The sequence below is a fragment of the Crocuta crocuta genome, unplaced genomic scaffold (genome assembly GCF_008692635.1).
Source record: "Crocuta crocuta isolate KB4526 unplaced genomic scaffold, BGI_CrCroc_1.0 scaffold506, whole genome shotgun sequence".
Classification (NCBI taxonomy): domain Eukaryota; kingdom Metazoa; phylum Chordata; class Mammalia; order Carnivora; family Hyaenidae; genus Crocuta; species Crocuta crocuta.
The window spans coordinates 17,653-43,823 of NW_027528991.1; the positions used below are offsets into that span (position 1 = coordinate 17,653).

Here is a 26,171-nt window from a genome sequence, read left to right on the forward strand (position 1 = left end):
GGAGGAATATAAAGAATAAAACATACATAAACATCAAATTTTTTTTTAATGGAAGACTACCCTATATTAGTAGTTTAGGTAATGACTATAAAATTCAAGATAATGTCTATTGGTACATGGTGTTGTGGCTGGGCAGGATCAGAAGAAGGGGTTCCTCGGACAAAGGCAAGGTTCTGGGAGGTGGCTGCAGGGGTGTCTACTGAGTAATACACTGTGCTGGACATATTTGTAAGGCTCTCTGCAGTGTGTCACAGAAGTTTCAGAATTCAGAAGAGTAATTAGGAATAAGATCTGTCAATAAGAATTAAAATGTAATGAAAACTTAATTATTATAACAGGAACCAGAGAATGCTTAGGAATTAAGTTTTCTGAAATGCAAGAGCCCTATATGAAACAATTATAAAACTTTACTGAAGAATCTAAGAGACCTACATGTGGAAAGAGATTTCTTTCCTGGATAGATGTCTTTCCAAATGATCTTTACCATTACTGATATCACTGCTGTTCGGGAATACAAGAACACAGTACCTCACACACTGTCCTCTCTGGAGGATTCCTCTCCTAGGCACGTTCACTACAGAAATGTATGCACTTCACCAGAAACAAGCATGTAAGGGTGTTTCCTACAGCACTGTTTATGATGGTGGAACACTGCTACTAATGTCAATGACCGTAGTTAAGGAAACAGGTAAATACATAAAGGTACATAAGAGATGCCATACATTTGTGATGCCATTTGACTCCATGTCATGGAAATATGGTTATGACATAGTGACTGAAAAAAAAGTGAAGCTATACAACTGAACATATGCTTTAGTATTTTCTAAATATGGGATCAAAAGCACCCCCAAAAGGAAAGAATCTGTACAGGAGGGTGCTTGGGAGATACCCGGGGAAGTAAGCAGAAGACCCTTTCCATTCTCATAATGTGCCTCTGAACTGCTTGAAAATACACTTACAATTAACTCCAACAATAAAACCCAAGAACTTACAAGTTTCCAGTTAATAAACTTGAGAAAAAAACCAAACACCTCACTAGGCTGTACACATACCCCAGCTTTAATACTGAAGGACTTTGGCCTCGAGCCTGATTTTGCCACTCACTGGCTAGGTAACCTGGGGCAAATACCCCATCCCTCAGCTTAGGCCAGAGTTTTCTCACCTAAGGAGGAGGACAAAACCTAATTACAGGTTTTGTGAGAATTGTAGGCAATATATCTGGGAAACAGGAAGTGGTCAATATATGGACATAATAAATACATGTTTCGTGACAAACCTTAAATTTTCAGGTAGTTCCTCCATTAAAACTGCAACATACAATGAAATGTTGACTGAAACAAACAACAAGTAAGCAAACAAGCACACACTGAAATGGTTTCAGACAATTATATCTTATATCTAAAATATAAACTTTAAGAGTATGATCACATGAATCTTACAAGGTATCATAACATCAATCTAACACTTTTATAAACAGCATTTATTGTACAGAGATTCTGAAGGAAGAAAAATATGTACAGCCATTCATTTTCTGTAATACATCTACTCTGTCCTGCAATACTGAAAAGGCGGAATGTGTCTGGCACAAAAATAACCCTAGGAGTCACGAATTAGAAAAACAACACTTTTAAAAAAGATTTTTACTTTTCTGGTAGAAATATAAAAACTGGTTTATGGGGAAGAAACTAAAAGAAAAAGTCCAATCAATTGCAGAGGTGGCTTTAACATTTGAAGTTCTGTACCTCATACCAACTTGTCAACAGCAGTATGTGTTTAAAATCTAAGTATAAATAAACAGGCAGCACAGCCCAAACAGCAGCACAGTATGAGCAACTCACTTGACGCTGCAGTGTTCTCTGCGCAGAATACCACTTCCCAGCATCCCCAGGGGGAATGCACGCCACAGAACCTCACCTGGTGCTGCAACCCACAGAACGTCCATCTTCTCACCAAGCTGGAACCCTCCACACCACCACCGTTTAAATGTACCAAAACTGATTTGTTTGTTTTAAAAAAAAAAAAGTGGGTGCGAAGGCAGGAGTACATAACAGCCATTATGTCGTCTTCCTGAAACCCTTTAGAATAGGGTAGATATTTTCAAATGCTTCATAAATTTCTGCTCTGACTTTAGCACCTATGAAAACAAGGCAGAGAAGAGTATGAAATGGTTGTTCTTAACATGTTTAAAAGGTAAAATTACTTTAAAACCACAAGCACAATTCTCTCCATACCCAGTTAGACTAACAGAGACAGACATTAAAACATTAACAAGGGAATCCCTTGACACAACCCTGTTTTTGTTTTTAAATCAGTATTTTCTTAAAATGGTTTTTTAACCACAAAAACGGATGATTCCAGCCTCCTGCTCTGGAGTTCACCACACGGGACCAGTCTTAGTCCCTGTACCAGCCGGTGACCTAAGCAGCTTATGACCCAATCCAAACAGAAGGAATGACGAAATCTTATTCTCCCACTTGCTGCTGTTGTCGCCAAATGACATTGATGAATCTCAAAGCTTTACAGGAGGATTTCCAACTTAAAATGCCCTCTCTTAAGCAAGGTAATGGCCATCTTCCCTGCTCTCACTCCCCTGGTGGGTATGTTTCTCATCAGAGTGTTAAGGGTAAGGAGAAGAAGACGGGGGCAAAGCTCAGTAGCCAAATGTCCCCATGCTGTGAAATTACTTCTCAGCACTGAGAAAATGCTGTTCTTGAAACTCTTTCAAATCTTTGGATATTACTTCCTGTTACAACTTACCTGTTAATACAACTTTTCCAGAAACAAAAATAAGAAGAACAATTCTGGGTTTGATCATTCTGTAGATTAAACCAGGAAATAACTCTGGCTCGTAACTGGAAGGAAAATGACAAAAACACTTTAGAAATTAAAAGCTGTCCGTGCTTTAGGTAAAATGTGGACCTGCACATGGAAAATACTGACTAAACCGCAAACTCACTGGGAGGTCAACCCACAGGAAAGAGAACTTAAGGCCAGTGAGGGCAACCTGTCTTTGGCACCTGAAGACCAACGAACTCTATTTCTAGCGAGTCTGAATTTTCTGATGTCGTAGCAGCTTCACTTTCCCAGTTCAGATGGACCGAAAATAGTTACAATGTGTGTGATTAACCTACTGGGAAATGCAGGACAGGCTTCTCTAAGGAAGGGACACTTGTGTGGATATCTGAAATGTGAGTGTGGGTTTCTTAGCTGAAAAATGTAACAAGAAGGTGCCAAGTATAAAACTTGGACCGAATGCCCTGGTCCAAGAAGGGCGGGGCAAGTCTGAGGGGTGCTGGGAGCAGAGAGGCTGGAGAGATGGGCACTGGCCTTGTAGGTGGCACGGAAAAGAAGAGGAAATAATATTCATTGCACTCAAGTTTATACTTCGTTAGTAGAGCTCGTATAATGTGAACAAGAAGAAATAATTCAAAGAACTGGGAACAAAAGTTGATATAAGACGTTGTGGATTTAATTCATGCATTTAAAATGCATTTATTGCTCAATAAATAACAAGGAATCAATTTCATCCCAGTCAAAGGGATTTGTAGATGTCAATAAGTAATATGGGAGGTAGGAGAATGGTGAGAAAAGGATATTTTCTGAGACATAAAGAAGAAACTTCAACATTAAATACATCTATCAGTACATCACTTGTTCTCACATACTGTTTTATAAATGTTTTATCATGAATAATGTTTACACAGATTACAAATGAATTGTTGCCAAAGGCAATCACAATACATTTTAGACTCACCTACTAAATTGTTGGTGGGTCAACACAAGGCCTTCTAACCTTATGGGGAATTTCACGTCACAGCTCCCCACCATGTTCTGAATCTTGAAGTCCAAAAACTTTGCTGGAAAACCTAACTTCTGTACAACTCTGGCATATTTTCTTGCTGCTAGTCGGGACTGTTCTTCACTAGGGAAAAGAATAAGTGAGACAGTCATAGTAAAAGCCACCTGAAATAATTATTCAAAATTCAAAATTACTGAATTCAAAATTCAATTCATCAAATTACTGATATGCCCAGATCTTTCAGATGTGAAACATCGCATCATTACCATTATTATTATTATTATTATTACTGTATTTTAGCTACAAATTCCTAAGGCGAAAATTAATAACTTCATTTTAATATGAAAATATTAGTGAGATTTAGACCTGAATAATGAATACTCTAATTCTATCTTCTTTTATATTAAATCTCCCTTTATCCATTCCTATAACTCATCTGTTGGATAAAACCATGGCTTAGTAATGTACAGCCTATGTAAGAAATGCAAAATAAAAGCAATACCATCACGAGCAAAAGACTCTAAAGTGCAAAGGTCAGGGATAACAAAAATTAAGCATACATACGTGCAATGCTTTTTTTTTTCTTGAGGAAAACAAATTTATTTGTGGTTTCCTATCTTGATAAAATAATCATGCAACTTAGATACACAATATTCAGTGTGTAGCAAATGGATAAAGACGGCTAAACAGTGAATGAAAAGCATGTCTAGGAAAGAAAATACCATCTAGCATTTACTGAGAAGTCAGAAGTTTTTGATGTTCCAACCAGGGGAAAACAAGCAAGACTCCTAAATGAAGATTTATGCGGAAGCTAGGGAGAGACCCACATCTGCCTTCTGAAAAAACTCAGAGATCAGGAACCACAATGTTCACAACCAATGGCCTTCCCTTCATTAAAGACAACTTCAGGGGTACCTGGGTGGCTCAGTTGGTTAAGCGTCCGACTTCAGCTCAAGTCATGATCTTGAAGTCATGATCTCGCAGTTTCACAAGTTCAAGCCTCATGTCAGGCTCTGTGCTGACAGCTCGGAGCTTGGAACCTGCTTTGGATTCTGTGTCTCTCTAGCTCTCTGCCCCTCCCCCACTTGCACTCTGTTTCTCTCTCTCAAAAAGAAACAAACATAAAAAAAAAAAAGACAACTTCAAAGTTCAGAATAATCAAAAACATCTACAGCCCTCTCTGTGTGTGGACAACTCCAAGTCATATTAATTATCTTTTATTTTAAGAGCTTAATTTACTTTATTTATTCAAGCTTTAGGAAGCTGATGTTACTGTTACTAATCTTCCTGCAACCTTCTCCTACCAATTAGGTGGACTCTGTTAGACAAGGTTTACAGTCAAGACCTTCTCAAAGAGCTAACCTTTACAGACAGGATCACTTCAAACAGAAGCAGAGTATAGGCAATAGCATTTTATGAAAGGGGTAGACATCTTAAGACCTAAATAACCCTAACCCTCATGATGAAGCCTATTTACAACAAGGGACAGCAGGCATCTGTGACCAAAACATGTGGTGCCGTCTACTGCCAGGACCAAGCAGATCTATACACTCTCATGCCATCAGCTCTGAAATTTTGTGACTCCTGACAAATTTTTTTTCCATGGGAGGAATTTGTGTTATACATAAGATTTTTTACATAAAGGGACCTTAGTAATAGCTTGGATGTTACATTTTATCAAAGATACATAAAATGCAACTAAATAACCATGGTAATGTACAGTCAGGAGAATAAACTCCTTAAACCTACCTCTTGGCTCCTGTGCACACCATTTTCCCAGAACTGAATATTAGTGCAGTGGTTCGGGGCTCTCTTATTCTCATGATTACAGCAGCGAACCGCTAAAATGGTCAGAGACAATCGTTAATGAGGTCATGCCAGACTGATTTCCTTTAGGAGACTAGGGCAATGAACATCACAACTGGTGAGGAGGACCTGGTGTATAGAGAGTTCTCAAAATACCTGCATATGCTCCTATGCATGGTTCTCTCACATCACCATGCAGCACACATGCTTTTCTTTGCACAGGGAGCAGAATAAACAGTGACTACGAGGTAAGTTGGACCAAGTTCTGTGTATTCTTCCACATACATTGCAACAACAACTAATATCTGCAAAATTACATCCTTAATAAATACCAGTGCCTGTTTCTACCTTATATTTGCTAGCTTCTAGAACTGTAACTTAACAATTTTTTTTGGCAAATAGATTGATAAACTTTTTCTACCTCCAAGAAGGAGTAAATCAAAACACAAACATACCATTATGTTGTGAAGTGATCTTCTGTTTCCAATTGGCTTTTAGGAACAGTATTAACATATTAGCACATAAAATTGCAAATTAAGAAAAACATCAAAGTTTTAATTTTTAATCTCTACTTTTTAAGTTTTAACAATGTTTTTATTGCTAATATTGTAACTTGAGAAGATATTTCAGCCGTGGGTTGAATGGATGGCCTCCATTACAAGTTTAGATGATAAAAAGCAAAAATTTACTTGCAAATAACTCTAAAATTTTAATATCTGAGGATTACATAAGAAACTATTCATATATTTCTAATCAGGATGACTCTTTAACTAAAATAGATTACTTTTGCAATTTTAGTTTTAAGACTGCTCTATGTACTCCTTCAGATTTTACCACCTTGCAAAAGCACAAGCACTACTTTCTAGTTCATACGAGTCCAGGAAAAGCCTAATTTTGCATTTCTTAAATTCCCTCTACTGGTTTTATTGATCAAATAATATCATTTCATTAGAGACTATAACATTGTAAAATTATGTATTGAAAATAATAAATTATTAATTATTATAATATGTAATAATTATATAATCATTACAATAATAATATATAATATAATAATTAATTATATTAATGAATATAACACATTGTATACTGGCTTACACAGTGCATAAATGGTTACTTCCAGATCTTAGATACCTTGGGATCTTAAACAAATACTTAAACAATGTTTACTATTTAGATAATTTCTTAAGATAAAGATTAAAACCTGGTCAATAAACAGTTTTTATTTAGCCTTTACTTTCATTTTTATACACTATATAAGAGCCATTCAAGTGCTTGGTGGAAGGACAATGGAGATATACACGTTGATTTTACCACTTTAAACAATTAAGAAAGGGATATATGACGTGTACCAATGGAGAGCAAGACATTTCCTGGTTATCTACCTGCTAGTTTTCCTTGTAGGACACAACATTGGATCGCTTTGGCTAAAAACAGTAACTAATAGAAATGGTTAAGGCTATACCAGGCACAACAGATAATCCATATACACTGTATCTTCTTATTAAGGAAATTGTTACAGTTTATTAACATCACAAATTCAACATTAGATATGCGCTGTCTAACTTAACATACTATATTACATTTCAAAGTCAAAGGTAAAAGGACTTCAATGATGAAAGAAGTTCAACAGTTCTGGCTTTTCCTTTTTCTTTCTTTCTTAAATTCTCACTCTAAATTAAAAAAAAACAACAAGAACTGTTTTTACACTGAAGTATCTTTGTGGTTTCCTAAATGGTCACTGGGTAACCATAAAGATTTATTCTCTTACTATAAAAAGAAGGGGTTCTCGGGGCACCTGGGTGGCTCAGTCGGTTGAGCGTCCAACTTCAGCTCAGGTCATGATCTCGTGGTTCGTGGGTTCGATCCCTGTGTCGGGCTCTGTGCTGACAGCTCTGAGCCTGGAGCCTGTCTTTGGATTCTGTGTCTCCCTCTTTCTCCGACCCTCCCCTGCTCACCCAGTCTCTCTCTCTCTCTCAAAAATAAAGAAAACATTAAAAAAAAAAAAGCACCACATATTTAAAAAAAATAAACATAAAATAGAAAGAAGGGGTTCTAAAATAATTAGCCATGTTTGATGTTCTCCATATTTTAATTAGGTCAATCAAGCAGACCAAAAAGCCTCAATAACTGAAGGAGCCATTTTATTTCTTAGCCAGTTATTACAGCAACTTTTATTTTGGATATTCTATGTAGGCTACATCTTCTTCACTTGTACATAAAAGACTAAGATTTATTTTTTTATTGTTTAAAAATTTTTTTAAATTTATTTTTGAGATAGACAGAGCATGAACAGGAACAGGGCAGAGAGAGAGGTAGACACAGAATCCAAAGTAGGCTCCAGGCTCCAAGCTGTCAGCACAGAGCCCGATGCGGAGGCTCAAACCCACAAACTGCGAGATCATGACCTGAGCCGAAGTTGGTGGCTCAACCGGCTGAGCCACCCAGGCGCCCCAAGACCAAGATTTAGAAAACTCATTCCAAGACCATCACTTAACATTTTTCTCAACGTACAGCTAATAGATATTTAACCAACTTACCTGTTATAGCTGACAAACATACCCCTACACTTCTATAAAATTATTCTTTCTGCTTTCTATATAACTGTTAACTACTACTCCGATCTAAACCCAACTACTTTCCTTTCCTTAAAAAAAAGTATTTTAGTAAATTATCAAAATAAATCTAAACCTACTTCATTCTGTTTTGCTCTGATGATACATCCTAGAATGAGTCATTCAATAGTGACTCATATTTAAAATAATCAAGGTATACTTTACATTGGCAGAATGTAACTTACAAATATTGTTATAAAATATATTGTTATAAAAGCTCATTCTACTAAAATAGTTATCTTACTAGAGGTTCATGAGTAAATATTAATAATCAATAAGATTTGGGTTTATGTCATTATCTATTTTCTTTGGTTATCTCCAATTAAAACATTAAAAATTAATTAAGGACTTATCAGAGAAATCAGACTTATGAAGGAAATATCAAATGTAAGACTACAGATCACACTAAAGAAAGTGGCTTCTCTAACTCACGCGAACAGCAGTTCTTACTAGGTTTAGCTGCCAGTGACGACACAATGATATATATAATTTTTCTGGTTGAGGAGGGGGGCAGAAACTTTGTCATTGTCTTTTTCTTTATTTAAATATCTCAAAATAGTTTGGTGTCACTCAAAGTTATCTTCAAATATTAATACTTATGCATGTGCACACACACAAAAAGCCACACTAAAAAAAAAGACAAATATGTACATTGATTCAAATTTTACAAAAATATTGGGGATATTCAACTTGAAAAGTTCAAAAGGCTGCTGAGAAATGCCATATCTTCAGTTCTTATGTAAGAGAGGGCAAACCCCTGAACTCCCTCTTAGATTTGATTTAGTGCCCATACCAAAGTTTAGATATGTTGCTTAAGGGTATGTACATAGTTCTCCTGTTGACTGAGGTTTTCCTATGTTAAAAGGCAAGTGCTAAAACAGTCCAAGTCTCCAAAAAGAGTTTTATTTTCCTTCGACTGAAATCCTAGCCCTAAATGACACGGTGAGTTACACCTGAAAATCCCTGTAAATTCGCACCCGGTTACACTGTTCCTGAAAGACCTATGAAATCTGGCCTGGTTCCCACTAACTGTCCCAACCTTGTTATATTCTGGTCTTGTCAAAAACAGGTTTCCCCTGCTACTGGAAAGTAGAATGTTCCTGTGAAACCTTTTGTAAGCCAAAATGGAGTCAAGTGAGGAACAATGACCATTTTATTAAAGCAAAAATTCTCTTCAGATTTCTTTCCATTAGCAAAAACAGGTACTAATGTAGGTCTATAATGAAAGCAAAGAAACTTAATGCAGACTTTTGGATAACATGGGAAGCCTGGACTTGCCAAACCAATGTCGTATACATAGTCATATGCCCCATTATGGGTAAGCTACATTTCTGAAGAAAACATCACTGCACACATCTCTATGGGATATACAGGCAGCAGACAGAAACATACATCAGTGGAAGTCAACTTGAAACTGCACAGAAGAAAGCGTTTGAGACTCTAACATATTCTCAAGCACCATGATTAGACGCACAGATACCTTCCCTAGTTTGCATATATTCAGAATCCAACTGGACATGGGATCTGCCTGAAGATTGACCCCAAATCTACTAAAAGGCCTCCAGAAAATAATGATTCTTGAAAATACAGCTTCGTGACCAGGAGTTCCTGAACTAAAACAGAAGTTTCTGGATTGCGGCTCAAACAACAAATGAAACAGCTCACCTAACAAAGTATCATAAATTCACTGGCTAAAACAGAGCCAGATAATAAAAGCGTCCTCAACTATTTATTGGCCAGCCAAGTAGTATTGGTACAATCGCTAACAAGTGGTATAAATACTTGGGGGGAGCAGAGAGGCACAGAACACAACAATCGATCAGTTGAGAAAAAAGACTTTGTTCCTAAAATTGACCAAGCTGATTCCTGGGACTTAATTCTGCTGATTAGGTGTAAGCAAGCTAAAAAATACTGGATCTATGAAGTGAATTTCATTTACTTCTTATGATACTTCACCACTGTCTAATATCCAAGTGCTTAAATGCTGCTACTTGGCCACTATTTCAAGATGACATTCAAATAATGACACCACGTAAGAAAAGGAGTCAAACTGACATAGGCAACCTAGACTGGGAGTGTCACCAAAGGGAGAACATGGGAGACATCAGCATAGGATATGGTGCTACCCTGGCAAAACTGACCCAGATAGCCTGTCAAATAGAATACTCAGTTAAATTCTCAAGTTTGCCCCTCTACCTTCTCTTTTCTCTTCTTTTTCCTTTGTTAAATGAAACCAATTTAATATTGGTTCCCCATGTATAAAAGTCAAGAGCATGCTAATAGATTCTCCCACTTTAGGGGAGCTGTCTTCTACAGGGACCTGGCCCAGAGCTCTTCAATCTGATCATCTTCTACACTCAGAGGCCTGGTCTGTATGGTCCTTGAAGAATGTCCATCCGTTTGTGAATGCAAATATTTACTATTCTTTTAAAAACCCAGCTTATCTACCAATGCAGAGACAAAAGCCTTACCGTGTACTCAGGTTGCTTATGTTAACATAAAAAATATCAAAAGTATTTTTACCCCATAATATTTTTATGATAAGAAGTTTAGAAGTTATACATAGAAAAATATAATAAACCCCCTGTAGTTATTACTCAACCCTGGCAATTATTAACTTCTGGCCAATCTTGTTGTGCCCTTCCCATGTGCTCTTCCCCAATTCTCCAACTGTTTAATTTGAAGTAAATTCCAGAGAGTATATCGTTCCATTCTACAGTTTTCAAAACATAAATGGAATCATACCACATATTTTGTTCTTAACCAACTGAGCCACCCAGACGCCCCATCCACATAGTTTGTTCTTACATGTCACAAGAACCCCATCACAATGGGTAAATAAATCTGGTAGTTTATCTTGTAGACTGCTGTGATTCTAGGGTCTCTCACATGGTAGCTATTCAATAAAAAACATTATACATTTTTCTTTAATTCCTCATTTTGTTGGTGTCAACAAACTCAAGCATAACACAAACATTTTGGCTTTGGTATTATTATAGGTTGAAATACATTATAATTGCTCTGACCTTGGGGTTATATTCAGCATTTCGGGCACGAAGTGCAATGGTCTTTAGGTCAAGCTTACAGCCAAGATTCACTGTAGATACAATATTTCTGCAAGAAATTTGAAAGGAAAGCGTGATCATTGAACTTTTACATGATGAGGCGTTATCTAGAAATCTGATTCTTTACATCAAATTAGTTTAAACCAATTTAAGTTTTATTTATTTGTTTAATGTTTTATTTATTTCTGAGCGAGAAAGAGAGCGTGAGCAAGGGAGAGTAAGAGAGAGAGGGAGATACAGAATCCAAAACAGGCTCCAGGCTCTGAGGTAGCTGTCAGCAGAGCCTGACGCGGGGCTCAAACCCACGAACTGTGAGATCATGACCTGAGCTGAAGTCAGATGCTTAACCGACTGAGCCACCCAGGCGCTCCTAAACCAATTTAATTTTTAAATTAAAAAAATTTTTACATTGTTGACATTTATGGTCTTTACCACACACCATGGTACGCATTTTACATGGGTGATCCCACTTAATACAATGCACTATGAAATAACAACTTAATATTCACATTTTTAGATGAAGAAGCTGAGGCTTAAATGGATGGTTAACTTGCTCCAGATAAACATGGCTCTAAGTGGTAGCCAGGCTTTTGGTCCATCTATCTCTAGAGTCATGCCTTAGCCTTCTGAATGAAGCCCTTATTTATCCTCTGAATGACACGAATTGCCCATAAACCATCATGCATGGGCAAGGGACATCACTGTCCTGTGAATGCTGATTCCAGACTGTAAATACCTCTCCAATTGTTTCCAGCTCATTGCTGCTTTTGGTTCCTTTCCTGTCAAAATGCAATACTTTGAAAACTTGATGGCTCACAAGTCAGTTGGATATAAGAAAGAGGATAGCTGTGTTCTTTTACAGACAATTGTAAGGCCAATTAGAATGATCAACCCAAGGGGCACCTGCATGGCTCAGTCAGTTAAGCATCTGAGTCTTGATTTCGGCCCAGGTCATGGTCTCGAGTAATGTGAGATCAAGCACAGCACGGGGCCTCTGTGCTGACAGCACAGACCCTGCTTGGAATTCCTTCTTGCTCAAAAAATAAACAAACGTTAAAAAAAAAAAAAAATGATCGACCCAATTAATGTTTTCATTTCTACTTCATCTATTTCCTTCCAAATAATTTTCTATACATACCTGCCTTTAGCATTTCTTTACTTAAGAACTCAATCAAGTTGTGGTACATCTACCACAAATTTAGTCACAGATTTGCTACATGTATTCTTTTCTCTTTTTAACCAACAGTGCATAAGGGTTCAAATTTCTCCATATCCCCATCATTGGTTATATTGGTTTTGATAATAGCCATCCTAATGGGTATGAGGTGGTATCTCATTATAGTTTTGATTTGCATTTACATGTTTAGTGATGTTGAGCATCCTTTCATATGCTTATTGGCTATTTGTGTATTTTCTTTGGGGAAATGTCTATTCAAGTCCTTTGCCCATTTTTGGAATCGGACTCTTTGTTTTTGTTGTTGAGTTTTAGTAGTTCTCCAAACATTTAGATAATAATCCTTTATCAGATGCATACTTCGCAAGCATTTTTTCCCACCCTGTTGGTTGCATTTTTACTCTGTGAACAGTGTCTTCTGATACACAAGTTTTTTCTTAAAAAAATTTTTTTATAAGTTTTAAAATTGCTATCTAGTCCACTTTATCTATTTTTTCTGTTATTACCTGTGCCTTTGGTGTCACATGTGAGAAAACATTGCCAAGTCCAATGTCGCAAAGCTTCTGTCCTATATTTTCTTCACTGAGTTTTATTGTTTTAGGTCTTATACTTAGGTTGATGTATTTTAATTTTTTATTTGATGTTAGCTAAGGGTCCAACTTTCACCATTAGCTGAAAGGACTATCTTGTCTCCGTTGAACAGTCATGGTCCCCTTGACAAAAATCATTTGACCATATATACAAGAGTTATTTCTGGGTTCTCTGTCTTACTGCATTGGTCTATATATGTGTCTGCGTTTATGCCAATACCACAGTAACTTTGTAATAAGTTCTGAAATCAGGAAGTGAGAGTCTTCTGGTTTGCACTTCTTTTCTAGGATTGCTTTTGGCTATTCAAAGTTCCTCGGGATTCCATATAAATTTTAGCATGAATTTTTCTACTTCTGCAAAAAATATCATTGGAATTTTTGAAAGGGATTGCACTGAGTCTGTAGATCGTTTGGGGTAATATTGAAATTTTGGCAATATTAAATCTCCTAATCTAGGAACCTGAGATGTGTTTCCACTTGTTCGTGTTTTCTTTAAAGTTCTTTCAGCAATGTTTTATAGTTCTCATCATACGTCTTTCACATCCTTGGTTAATTCCTAAGTACAGCAAAACCTTGGTTTGTGAGGATAATTCAATCTAGAAACATGTATGTAATCCAAAGCACTTGTATATCAAACCGAATTTCAAGAACCACTGGCTAGGTTGTGATCATGTGACATTCAGCATCACATACTACTCATATTCCAAGACATCGCTTATCAAGTTAAATTTATTAGAAATGTTTGCTTATCTTGCGCAACTCTCACAGAACAAGTCACTCACAATTCAAGGTTTTATTGTGTTTTATACTTTTTGATCATGTTGTTAATAGAATTGTTTTTGTAATTTCCTTTTCAAAAAAAATTTTTAATGTTTATTTATTTTTGAGAGAGACAGAATGTGAGCAGGGGAGGGACACAGAGAGAAAGGGAGACACACAATCCAAAGTGGGCCCCTGGCTCTGAGCTGTCAGCACAGAGGCCAACACGGGGCTCAGACCCACTAACCGTGAGATCATGACCTGAGCCGAAGTCAGACACTTAACCCACTGAGCCAACCAGGCACCCCTGTAATTTCCTTTTCATACTGTTCACTGTTTGTATACAGAAATGCAACTGATTTCAACTGTTAACTTTGTATCCTGCTACTTTGCTAAAAAAATTCACTTTTTGTACCTAACGGGTTTTTTTTAGTGGACTCATTACGATTTTCCACGTATAAGGTCATACAGAGATAATTTTACCTCTTCTTTTCTACTCTAGATACCCTTTATTTGTCTTGCTCTGGTACTATGTTGAATAGAAATGGAAAAGGAGGTTGTCCCTACCTTGTTCCTCACCTGAGGAGGAAAAGCATTAAATCTTTCAAAATTAAGTATTAAGCTTGTTATGGTTTTTTAAATATGGCTTTTACTATGTTAAGTCAGTTCCCATCTTTTCCATTTTGTTGAGTGTTCTTACCATGAAAGGGTGTTGAATTTTGTCGATTCTTTTTCTGCATCAACTGAGATATCACTTTTCTTTTCATTTTACTGTTGTGGTATATTATGGTGGTTGATTTAAGTTTCTTTACTTTGAGTGAGTGAGAGAGACAGAGCATGAGCAAGGGAGGGGCAGAAGAGAGTGAGAAAGAAGATCTCAAGAAGGGTCCATGCTGTCAGTACAGAGCCCAATGAGGGGCTCGAACCCACAGTGAGATCATGACCTGGGCCAAAATTGAACTGAACTCTTAACTGACTGAGCCACCCAGCCAACCCCAGTGGTTGATTTTTGTATGTTGACCTACTCTTGCATTCTAAGAATAAATCCCACTTGTCACGGTGTATAATCTTTTAATATGCTGCTTAACGATGTTTCGTAGTATTTTTTTTGAGGATTTTTGCATCAGTGATCAATGGGATACTGGTCTGTAGATTTTTTTTAGTGTCTTTGGCTTTGGTGTCAGCATACTGCTGGACTCATCAAAGGAGTTAAAAAGCGTTCTCTCAATTTTTTGGAAAAGTTTGAAAAGGACTGGTATTAGTTCTTTAAATGTCTGGTAGAGTTCACCGAAGCCATTTGGTCCAGGGCTTTTCTTGGTTCTCCCACCTCCCCAGAATCTGTCTTAAAAATGTATGATACTTTTTTATTCATTAACCTAAATAATCTATACACCCAACGTGGTGATCAAACTCACAACCCCAAGACCAAGAGTCGCACGCTCTTCCAACTGAGCCAGCCAAGTGACCCTTAAAAATGTATTCTTATATATTTTCATTAATTATATATCCCAAGTCTTCATAAGCTTGTAAGATTTAGAGGCCACTGAAATCCCAACCTAGCAGGGCTCTTAATGGATATGGGAACTCAGTAATGTGTCTGACTAGATGCTTTGTGGAATACCGGAAAGGTTAAGGTGCCAGATGTAACAAAAGCCCCATCACAACTGGTTATAACTTATGATTTAAACAAGAGGTAAAAACTTAAATGACCAAAAAAGCCAAACCAGCATGCAGGACAACAGGGAGTGGTGCTGACAAAGGTGAACTAACAAGTGATTATCTCTCCAAATCATTAAAATGAAAATCATCTGATTTTTAAAATCACATAAGATCAAAGATCTGAGGCAAGATTTAGGTAACAGGATCTACGATGAAAGATTACTTAGTTATAAAAATGTTCAGGGGCGCCTGGGTGGCTCAGTTGGTTACGCGTCCGACTTCGGCTCAGGTCATGATCTCACAGCTTGTGGGTCCGGGCCCCGCGCTGGGCTCTGTGCTGACGGCCAGCTCGGAGCCTGGAACCTGTTTCAGATTCTGTGCCTCCCTCTCTCTCTGACCCTCCCCTGCTCACGCTGTCTCTCTCTCAGAAATAAATAAAACTTTTAAAAAATAAATAAAACATAAAAAATTTTTAAAAAGAAGAGAATATTCTCATTAAAAATGTCCAGAGATGGCTGGTGAAATAATTATTGCAAATGAACCTTCAATTTGGCCATAAGTTTGCTAAAAGCAAAAGCTATGTACTTCACAATGATAGATACAAGAGAATATTTGTATGTTTTTCAGGATTTTTTTCCTATCTCCACCCTGCCGTTCAATTCTGTTACATATAGGACCCATTTCATTTATACAGAAAAACCCACTGAGGGCAAGAACAGACATTCTCAGCTTAAGGAAAGGACACAGCTCTCGAAAGAGTTACATGGAGCCCTTATAATAACCAATGAAGACAAACAAGGACTATTATGAACTAAGTAACTAATCTTCCCTTCCCAAAGACTGAAAACAAAGACTGAAAGCATCAAAGGGAAGGAGACTACATAAGGCTTGATTCAGCCAATCAGCTGCAGGGAAATGTCTATAATAACAATTTGGTAGCTTGGCCCAAATACATAAACACGAGCTACTCAATATGTGACGATGTTATGAGAGCCTTTTACTAAGAGGACTGACTCCCTAGGGCAACTTAGCATCCCTTTCTCCTCTGAGAGGTAGAGAAAGAGCAAACTTAGACATATGATTACTGCTAGTGGCACACCCTCAACAACTCAATCCATCTGAAAACAAAGAAACAGAGCACCCGCCCCAAAGGTCCCTTCCAGGCTGAGGGAGAAGACACACGCAAAGTACTCACTGCAGCTGTGGCACGATCCCAGAGCTCTCAGAGGCTGGCGTGGCAGGGGTAATAGGGGTCATGGGGGTCATGGGGGAGGGATACAGGGGAGTGGTGCCTGGCAAAGGTGCAGTGGTAAGAGTCTGTGAGTGGAAGAGCTGTGGTGTCTGGCCCGAGGCCCCCTGTGTTGCCTGCTGGGATGCTGACTGCTGAACTGCCGCCACCGCCTGCTGCTGCTGCTGCTGCTGCTGCGCCTGCTGCTGCGCCTGCTGCTGCGCCTGCTGCTGTGCTTGTGCCTGCTGCTGCTGCTGCTGCTGCCTTTGCTGCTCCTCCAAGATTGACAGACTGTTGGTATTCTGAATAGGCTGTGGAGTCAGTCCTGTGCCATAGGGCATCATTGGACTGAAGATAGGGATTCCAGGAGTCATGGCACCCTGTGGAAGGTCAGGAGGACAGTATGTCAGGCCAGCTGGTATTGAGGGTTTCCAGCACTCCTCTGGTAGAAGAGGAGGTGAGATGTACAAAGATGAGATGCCTTACGAATATAAATGGGATTATGATGCATAACAGAAAGGCATTTGCTGTCCTTAAACACATCACTTTCTTCTTCACCATAACAGGTAGGTAAGAGCTTAGTTATAATTATACCTGGGTGTGAAACCCAATCCTGCCACTTATTACATGTGAAAACTCAAGGAAGTTGCTTAACCCTTCAGGCACATCTACAGGATAACAATGTTCTAATACTGTTAGAAAGTATAAAGGACATAACTGGAGTGACTGCACATGCAGGTTTAAACTATTAGCCTACCACACTACCTGGGTAGTTCCCCATTTCACTCTCAATGTATCTGTCCAAGTTTGGCTAATAAATTATACGGTTACCCCAGATATGCCACTGAACTCATTCAACATGATGACAGGCACGCAGAAGATACTGAAATGTTAGCAACAGTAATGACAACGATTATTCGAATACTATTCAAAAAGGTGGATCATTTGCTCTCCAAAAAGTTTAAATCAAGAAAATCCGATGCATCTATCAGGATAATATCCATTTACTTTTCTGAATGCCTCTTAACTTCCAGACACTGTCACATTTATTAATTTATGAGTCTCACAACAACTCTTTGGGAAAGGAAAAACTCGATGCTCTTCTCATATTAAGGACACCAGAAGAAGCTAAAGAACTTCCCCAAGACCACAGGTCTCACTGGCAGAGAAGCCACAATGACAGCCAAGTTTCTCTGAGACCCAGGCCAATCCCTTGCCCAGCACCAACCCCACAGAGCCCACGGAGCCTGCAGAGCTTGCAGTGACTTTGTGAACCTCTTAAAAGTATACCCAATATTTCTGCATCAAGCTATCCATAGTTTTCACCAGATTCTCAAATGCATGCAAGATCCAAAAGAGAGCCACAATCCTTTCCTACTTCCACCACTTTAACTGGCAGAAAGCATAAACCAAAACTGTCTAAGCTTTATGTTAATCTGTTTCATCAACACAGTGGCAGAAAGAGTATGAGAGGAGGAGGATCAAACGTATACTGCAGCCCTAATAGTAGAGGTACGATCCTACTACATCGATTGCTTACCTCTATAAAATACTGGCTAGAAAAATTTCAGGTTATGTTACTTTAAGAAGAATGAAGTTTTGAAAGGTCTGCCTTTCATTTCACATATAGAAATGAACTCAAAATGGATTACAAGCATACATGTAAATGCTAAAACTTTATTATAAGAGAAAATCCTTAAGACTTAGGGTAAACGAAGATTTCTTAAGACACAAAAGCAGTAACGATGAAATAAAACTGATAAGTGGACTTTGGAAAAAAATTAAGACCTTCTACTCTTTGAAAGGCATCATTAAGAAAATTAAAAAGTAAGCCGCACCACAGACTGACAGAAAATATCTATAATACCTACATCTCAGAAAGGACTTGTATCCAGAATACATAAAGAGCAACTACAATTCAGTAAAAGATAGACAAGAAGCCAATAAAAAAATGGGCAAAAGATGTGAAGGACATTCTACAAATGAAAATAATGCAACTGGCCAATAAGCACTTGACAGGATGCTCAGGACTGTTAGTCATCAGGACAATGCAAACTAAAATCACAAAGAAATAGTACTAAGCAACCACTAGAATGGCTAAAAGTTAAAACCTCGAGTGCTAGTGAGGATGAGGAACCAGAACTCTCATATGCTGCTGGTGGGACTAGAGAATGGTTCAGCAGTTTCTTATAAAGTGAAACATACACTTACCATAGACCTAGCAATCCCACTCATTAAGTATTTACCCAAGAGAGATAGAAACAGTTTACACAAAGCCTGTTCGCAAATGTTTGCAGCAACTTTATTCATAGTAGCCGCAACCTGAAAACGCCCATAATGTCAGCAAGTGGAGAGGAGATACACAAAACGTGGCCCACCCATAGAGCTGAGTACTACCCTGCAATAAAAAGGAGTCTGCTGATACACAAATGTCATATTGGGCAAAGAAGAGAGATACACACACAGAAAAGCACATACTGATATGATTCCATTTGTATGAAATTCTAGGCTAGGCAGAACCTTTAGCTCTGATCAGCAGAGCAGTTGTATACACACAGGTGTATACAATTACCAAAACACACTTAAAATGGGTGTTTCTATCATAATAAATTATTAAAAAGTAGATATGTTATTTGGAACCTTAAACATAAAAAAGAAATACTAAAAACAGAAAATAATTTGGTGCAAGTTACTTTCAAAATCAAAGACCTGATAATCACATGGAACGCTTTCATAAACATTTATCAAAAGATTAAGATTTATAGACAAATACATTTTAACTCCCAAATAAACTCCCCAAATTTAACACTATCATGTCTACTCAAAGCCTAATACAACATCTCAACAAAATAAGACAGGCTTAAAAACATATAAATCAATTTTCAACAACAGACGGTTAAATTACCTTCTTTCCTTTTTCTCTAACAATGTAGATTCTGTCCCACCTACACCCTCCCTCCAGCTGTATTACCTGAGGGGAGGCCAGGCCCTGAGCATAAGGTGGCAGGCTGTTGTTCTGATCCATGATGTTCACTTTCTTCTGGGTAAATCAAACACCTTTGGACTGGAACTCGCCTCGGCATTCAGTCTCCTCCTAGAGCATCCCCGGAACACACTTCTTAGCAATTTTCTCAACTGCTTGCGTTGTTTTCATGCACACCAAGAAACAGTAATGCCACTCTGAAAGAAGTTTGAAGTTTAATGTAAGAATACAAGCAAGCTGTAGAGCCTTCTATAAACCAGTTCATAATTACACAAAAAAAACTAGAAAAAAAGCAATGCAGCTATTTTGGAATATATTTTTTTAACCTTACAATGCTGAAATCTTATTCCTTGCCATGTTTATGGTAACTGCGTGCAAAACTGCCACTAGAACAAAGTGCTTTATTACATGTTTAATTTAAATCCTTTAGGATGTTCAGGGGCACTTGAGTGGCTCAGTCCGACTTTCGCTCAGGTCATGATCTCACCATTTGGGAGTTTGAGTCCCATTAGGGGTTCTGTGCTGACAGCTCAGAGCCTGAAGCCTGCTTCAGACTCTATGATTCCCTCACTCTCTGACCCCCCCAACACCCACACTCTGTCTCTCCCTGTCTCTCAAAAAATAAATGTTAAAAAAATTTAATACTTGGAATGTTCAAAATTAAGGTGTCATAATCAATATTAAAAACTTTTGGGAAAAACACTCAGAGAAAACAAATTCCTAAGGAAACTGTCATATCTGAGTAGGAATATTTATTTTTATTTAATTAAAAAAAAATTTTTTTTAAATTTATGAGAGAGAGCATGAGCAGGGGAGGGTCAGAGGGAGACACAGAATCTGAAACAGGCTCCCGGCTGAGCTAGCTGTTAGCACAGAACCCGATGCGGGGCTTGAACCCATAAACCGTGAGATCATGACCTGAGCCAAATTCGGACACTTAACTGACTGAGCCACCTAGGCGCCCCGTACTTAATTTTTTTAATGTTTATTTATTTTTGAAAGAGAGAGAGACAGAACATGAGTGGAAGAGGGGTAGACAGAGAGAGGGAGACACAGAATCTGAAGCAGGCTCCAAGCTCTGAGCTGTCAGCACAGAGCCCAATGTGGGGCTCAAATTCACGAACCACAAGATCATGAGCTGAGCTGAAGTTAGACGCTTAACCGCCTGAGCCACCCAGGTGCCCCTGAGTAGAAATATTAAGCACTGTATACAGAGCGCTATTAGGCCAAGGTGAGGTTTTTAAATAATCCAGTCAGTTTCATATCCTCCACGTCTTAGGTGTTAAATTCAATAAACACTGAATTGGATCCAATATACTTTAGAGTCATCATTTATTGATCTACTGATTTATTTTTTAAAAAATACTGCTCCATTCTTGCCTTGTTTTATTCTTTTTTAGGTTTATTTATTTGTGGGGGAGGTGGGCAGAGGGAGAGAATCCTAAGCAGGCTCTGCACCGCCCGCACAGAGCCAAACATGGGGCTCAAACCCAAACCATGAGATTACGACCTGAGCCAAAGTTGGACACTTAACTGACTGAGCCACCCAGGTGCCCCAATCTACTAACTTAATAGGACACTGTGATAGAAGCTTTACAGACACAAAAATAAGTAAGTTTTTATACATGCAGTAACTTGACCTCTTTAGAACACATAAAGGACAAACTGTGCCTCTGTCTAGCCTTCCTTAAGGCATCATCTCTTTACACTTTTTAAATTTCTTTTAGACAAAAGAACCAAGTCCTGAAAGACCTTTTGTTGAGTTTTGTTCAGACAGATCCTTAACTTGATTCGGGTTGCTCTAAGAACTAATTGTGCTAAAAAGGACTGGCTCATTAACATATCAAGAACAGCATCTAGTTATCACTTAGTAAGCAGAAGACAAATGTTAGCTTTATTAGATTTCAGTTTAAACATTATCATCTAAGAAGATATTGGAACATATAGAACCTGCTGGTCTCAAAGTTACAAATTATGTATCAAAGACACACATGAGCTTCAAACATGTACTGATACAAAGTAAGCACTCAGATATTTGTTGAATGAATGAATCAATCACTTTGATAGGACAAAGGACCAAAGACTATATATCCTACATACTCATCAATGAAAGAAAAAAAAAAAAAAAAACCTCTTCTTCAGAAAATGTCAGATGCAAGAAAATTCTATTTTTTATTATCCTATAATAACAAGAGAAGTGATGCAAATATGAAGAGGATATAGTCATTAGCATCTAAGAGTTCCTGTGAAGGGTATACAAATAATCACTGCAAAACTTAAGTGCTATAATAGAGGTGTACTACTATGCCACGTTCCTGGAGGCAGAATCTAGCAAATGTCCTTGCACCATGGCTGGTATACAATATTGAATCAGAATAAATGCATACATGCTATGGATGAGAAGACACAGTCACTGCCAAGTGTCCTGAAGGGGAATATTTTCACAAAGCATGGATCACTGGACTTGGGTCTAGCAAGGTAAACAGGAATTTACAAATCAGCACTGCAGGCAAAAGACCAAGCACATGGAGAGAGTGAAAAAGCATGCAGTATGAAGGCGACAAGCTTAGGAGAGGACATAGCAAATATAAGTGGGGTCACATTGTCTAACAGTTTTACACATTACATAGGCAAAAGAGCAGGAACAAGATTTTGAAGTGCAGCACGAGCAGCTCTACTTTGGCAAGAGTGTGGATGAATTCGAAGAGATAAAACTGGAGGCTGGAAATAATGAGAAGGATTTAAAGCACTCATAAACATGACAAGATGTTTCTCCAAAACTGGTGACTCCAGACCCCTTTTGCAAGTTCAGTCTACATACAGAAGAAATCTGTGGCACTAGGTGGGTTGGGGCCTGCTGTTACGATTGGTCAGAGGTCATCCCTCACTCCCAGCGATGGCATCATTTTTCCTCACTTCTATCATTAAAACCACCAGTTATTACTTCTTACTTATCCTTTGAAAAGGATACTAACTCATCCTTTGAAAAGAAAGTTATTTGCAGGGTGTGTTCATTTGGGAATAGAGGCATCAAATTTGATCTTTTAAAAGGCAATCACAGATCAGGGAAGAGAATCAATTAATTCTGCACAGCCTCCCAGTGTCTGCATAAACCAATCAAGCATATTATTTTATACACAGAAGCTTACCCAGAATTTTAAATTAGAAAAGCACACTGCCTAGCGGCCAGATAGCTTAGGCCTTGTAAACCAAGTGCTGTGTATTTACGGCTTACGCTCTATCGTGCCAGGAATCTCTGGCCTCTGACAAAACGTTAAAGTCTCAAGCGCAACTTTATAATAAAGCCACCCTTGCGGGCAGCAAAGTGGGGGGACACAGGCCAGGTTGAACCTGCCCTCCAACATCAACAAGGAGAAAGGGATGGCAGGACAGGAAGACTCCGGGTCGCGGCGGTGCCGGACTGCTCTCTCCCGGGCCCTTCCGGAGCCCCGCACCCCACGCTCGCACGATGGAAAGCCGCTGCTACAGCACGACAGATGGGGGCAGCGGGCGCGACAGGAGGCCGGGGCGGGTGGGCGGCCGGTACAGGCCGGGGCAGCGTCGGCACGAGCGGGAGGAGCGTCCCCCGCGCGGCCTGCGCGCCCGCTCAGCGTCTCCGTCACCGTCGCCCAGGGCCTCGCGGCAGGGGTCGCCTCTGCACCAATCCTCAGAGAAGAGGAAATGCTAAAAAGGCTGTTACCTGGAGTCCCTGCAGAGACCACTGCGGGGTCGCGCAAACGAAGTTAAGCCGCAGGCGGCCCAGGCGCCCGCCACGGCGCCCCTTCCCGACCCTACTAAGCTTCTGGCGCGCGTTGATAATGTCACTTCCGCCAGCTATTCCACCCTTGGCTTCAGCCGACTACCCACCCTAGAGCGGCGGCCATGCGAAGTGTGGGCATTGTGTCATTTCCGGGGTTTCCGGAACAGTTCCGCCGGGTACTTGGCTTAAAGGAAAGATGAGGCGGGCGGAGCTCAGAGGAGTTCCGGGGGTAAGCCGCCTGGCCAGGGCCTTTTCTAATTGGCCCTTGCCGCGGGGAGGCAAGGTAATGATTTTTCAAATGTTGACTATTTTAAACAGTCTAGCGGTGTGACCTTTGGCAAGTTACCTGACCTCTGCGTCTCAGTAGTATAAACGTAACAGTTACCTTCTAAGGAAGTTGTGAGCTGGATTAAGGAAATGCATGAGCAATGCCAGGCACGTGGTAAACTCTCCACGCGTGTTAGCTATTCTCAAACTCGGGAGAATGAGAAGATAAAAACAGCCTGGTACAGGTTCAATCATGTTTTGCTTCTGCTACTACCATCTTATTCACTCTTTTCACACTTGCTACGAAGACACTGTTACTGAACCCCAAGTTCGGCTGCCCCTGGGTTGAAAAGGCAATACTCAAGAGACGAGTTTTGATGGGAAGGGAATATGAGCTTTATTCAGGAGGCCGGCCACTTGGGGAGAAGGTGGACTATTGTCCAAAGGCCAGTTGTAAAGTTTCTGCCTGGCCCAGGGATTTTTAAAGGAATTTAGGGCAATTAATCAGTAAAAGGAGTGCAGTGGTCCATAATATTTCTTGATTAGGAGCAGACTCGATGGTGCCAGCTGCAGATGTTATCGCAGCGCTCAGAGGTTGTGCAAGGAGAGTTGGTTCCTTAGAGCCCAGGGTTGTGCAAGAGGGTCTGGTTTCTGTTTCCTGATGTGCAGAGGTACTGTTCTTTCTAGGAAAGAATGCATGGCGTATAGATAAGCAAAGGTTAATCTCTCGGGCTAAGCGTGCTGGCTAAAGCCCAGACTACGAGATCGGCTGGAGGGGCAAAGGCAGATTCAAGAGTATCTGTAGTTGTTTCTTAGTCTTTTCACTTCCCTATGCTTCATCTCACCTATGGTTCATTTAGGCATAATCATATATTGTACTATAATTTGCTTCTTTTGTACAGCTTCCTGAACAACGCAGGGGTTAGAAAGGCCAACCTCCACATAGATGAAAATCCACACATAACTTTTGACTCCGTTCAGGCTACTGTTGACTGGAAGCTTTGCTGATAACATAAAACAGCCAATTATCACATATTTTTATGCTGTATTCTTGTATTATATGCTGTATTCTTATAATTAAGACGGAGAAAATAAAATTTTTAAGAAAATCATTAGAGAAAATACATTTACAGTACTGTACTGCATCAAAAACAATCTGGGTATAAGTGGACCCATGCAGTTCAAACCTGTATTGTTCAAGGGTGGGCTGTATTTTATATAATCAGTAAGATTGTCGTTGCCATTAGGATAGGAAATGTATTATATGAGTTTTGGATCCAGGACAGAATCTAAATAAGTATAATACTATTCTGTCCATAACCATCAAAGAAAATTCTGTTTTATCCTTTGTTTACAATAAAACATGGGGAAATTTTTAATTAAACAAGTACTTTTCAAAAATCTTTTCTGGTTCCCAAATTGCACGCATATATCAGGTGGTCCATCCTATAAGAGCCAATTGTTTCCTTATTTTTAAAAATAATATTTTAAAACTGTAAAATATAATAATCATATGAGGAAGTGCATAAACACATGTGGATATTCATAGATGGTTATACATCAATAAGCCTAGTACTGCCAGCGCTGGAAACTCCATCCGATAGGCCCGCCAAACAGGCTCTTCCTACTCACTGTGTACTCATAAGTTACATAACATCTATTCTTTTGCTCAACCTCTAAGACGCATCCATGTTGCCGTATCTTTCCTCTCGGTGAAATCGGTTAGTTGGTTTGTTTTTGTTTCTTTGCTGTGACATATCCCCCAACTGGTTTATGCATTCTGCTGTTTATGGACATTTGGCTTATTTCCAGCTTGGACCCATGAAGAACAATGCCACATGAACATTCTTGTACTAGTCTTCTGGTGAGAAGGATACAAAGCTCGGTCGGGAGTTGCTGGGTCATAAGCTGTGTGCATCTTCAACTCCGCTAGGCGGTGCAGCATATGGCTGCGCCGATTTACGTTCCCATATAGCATTTGAGAGTTTCCGCTACTCCACAGTTTTGCCAACATTTTTTTTTGTATGTAAGACTTCAAAATGTTTGTCCATCAGGCGTGAATTCAAATGTCTTCTTAGGGAGCGCTTGGGTGGCTCAGTCGGTTAAGCGTCCGACTTTGGCTCAGATCATGATTTCACTGTTCTTGGGTTCGAGCCCCACGTCCGGCTTTGTGCTGACAGCTCAGAGCCTGAGAGCTTGTCCTCAGATTCTGTATCTCCGTTTCTCTCTGACCCTCCGCTGCTCACGCTGTCTCTCTCTCTCAAAAATAATAAAACGTTAAAAAATTTTAAGAAAGAATGCCTTCTTAGAAAAGAAACCTTTCTTAGGAAAATTTTAAAAATCTGTCCCGCCTCCTTGTGATAGGGGGCGCCCGGCTACCAACAGGAGCAACCAACGAGCGGCGCAAAATAGAGCGGCCAGAGCGAGCGCCGCGAGAAGCCGGAAGCGGCGGGACTTCCGGCTGGG

The 26,171-nt window shown here is 39.2% G+C and overlaps 1 protein-coding gene across 2 annotated transcripts; it reads right to left on the bottom strand.

Annotated features, from left to right (window-relative positions):
* Positions 1-29: 29 nt before the first annotated feature.
* On the bottom strand, positions 30-23,483 carry TBP (TATA-box binding protein). 2 transcript variants are annotated; one of them, XM_077757389.1, is made up of 8 exons: positions 23,379-23,483; positions 19,667-19,875; positions 16,663-17,075; positions 11,247-11,334; positions 5,549-5,640; positions 3,755-3,922; positions 2,758-2,852; positions 30-2,134 (listed from the first exon to the last, which is right to left on the bottom strand). In XM_077757389.1, the coding sequence occupies exons 2-8, from the start codon at positions 19,718-19,720 to the stop codon at positions 2,055-2,057; spliced, it is 990 nt and encodes a 329-aa protein (XP_077613515.1). In that variant the 5' UTR covers positions 19,721-19,875; positions 23,379-23,483; the 3' UTR covers positions 30-2,054. The 2 variants fall into 2 exon arrangements, with proteins under 2 accessions (XP_077613515.1, XP_077613516.1); XM_077757390.1 differs by lacking the exon at positions 23,379-23,483 and adding an exon at positions 22,828-23,159.
* Between the last annotated feature and the right edge of the window lie 2,688 nt (positions 23,484-26,171).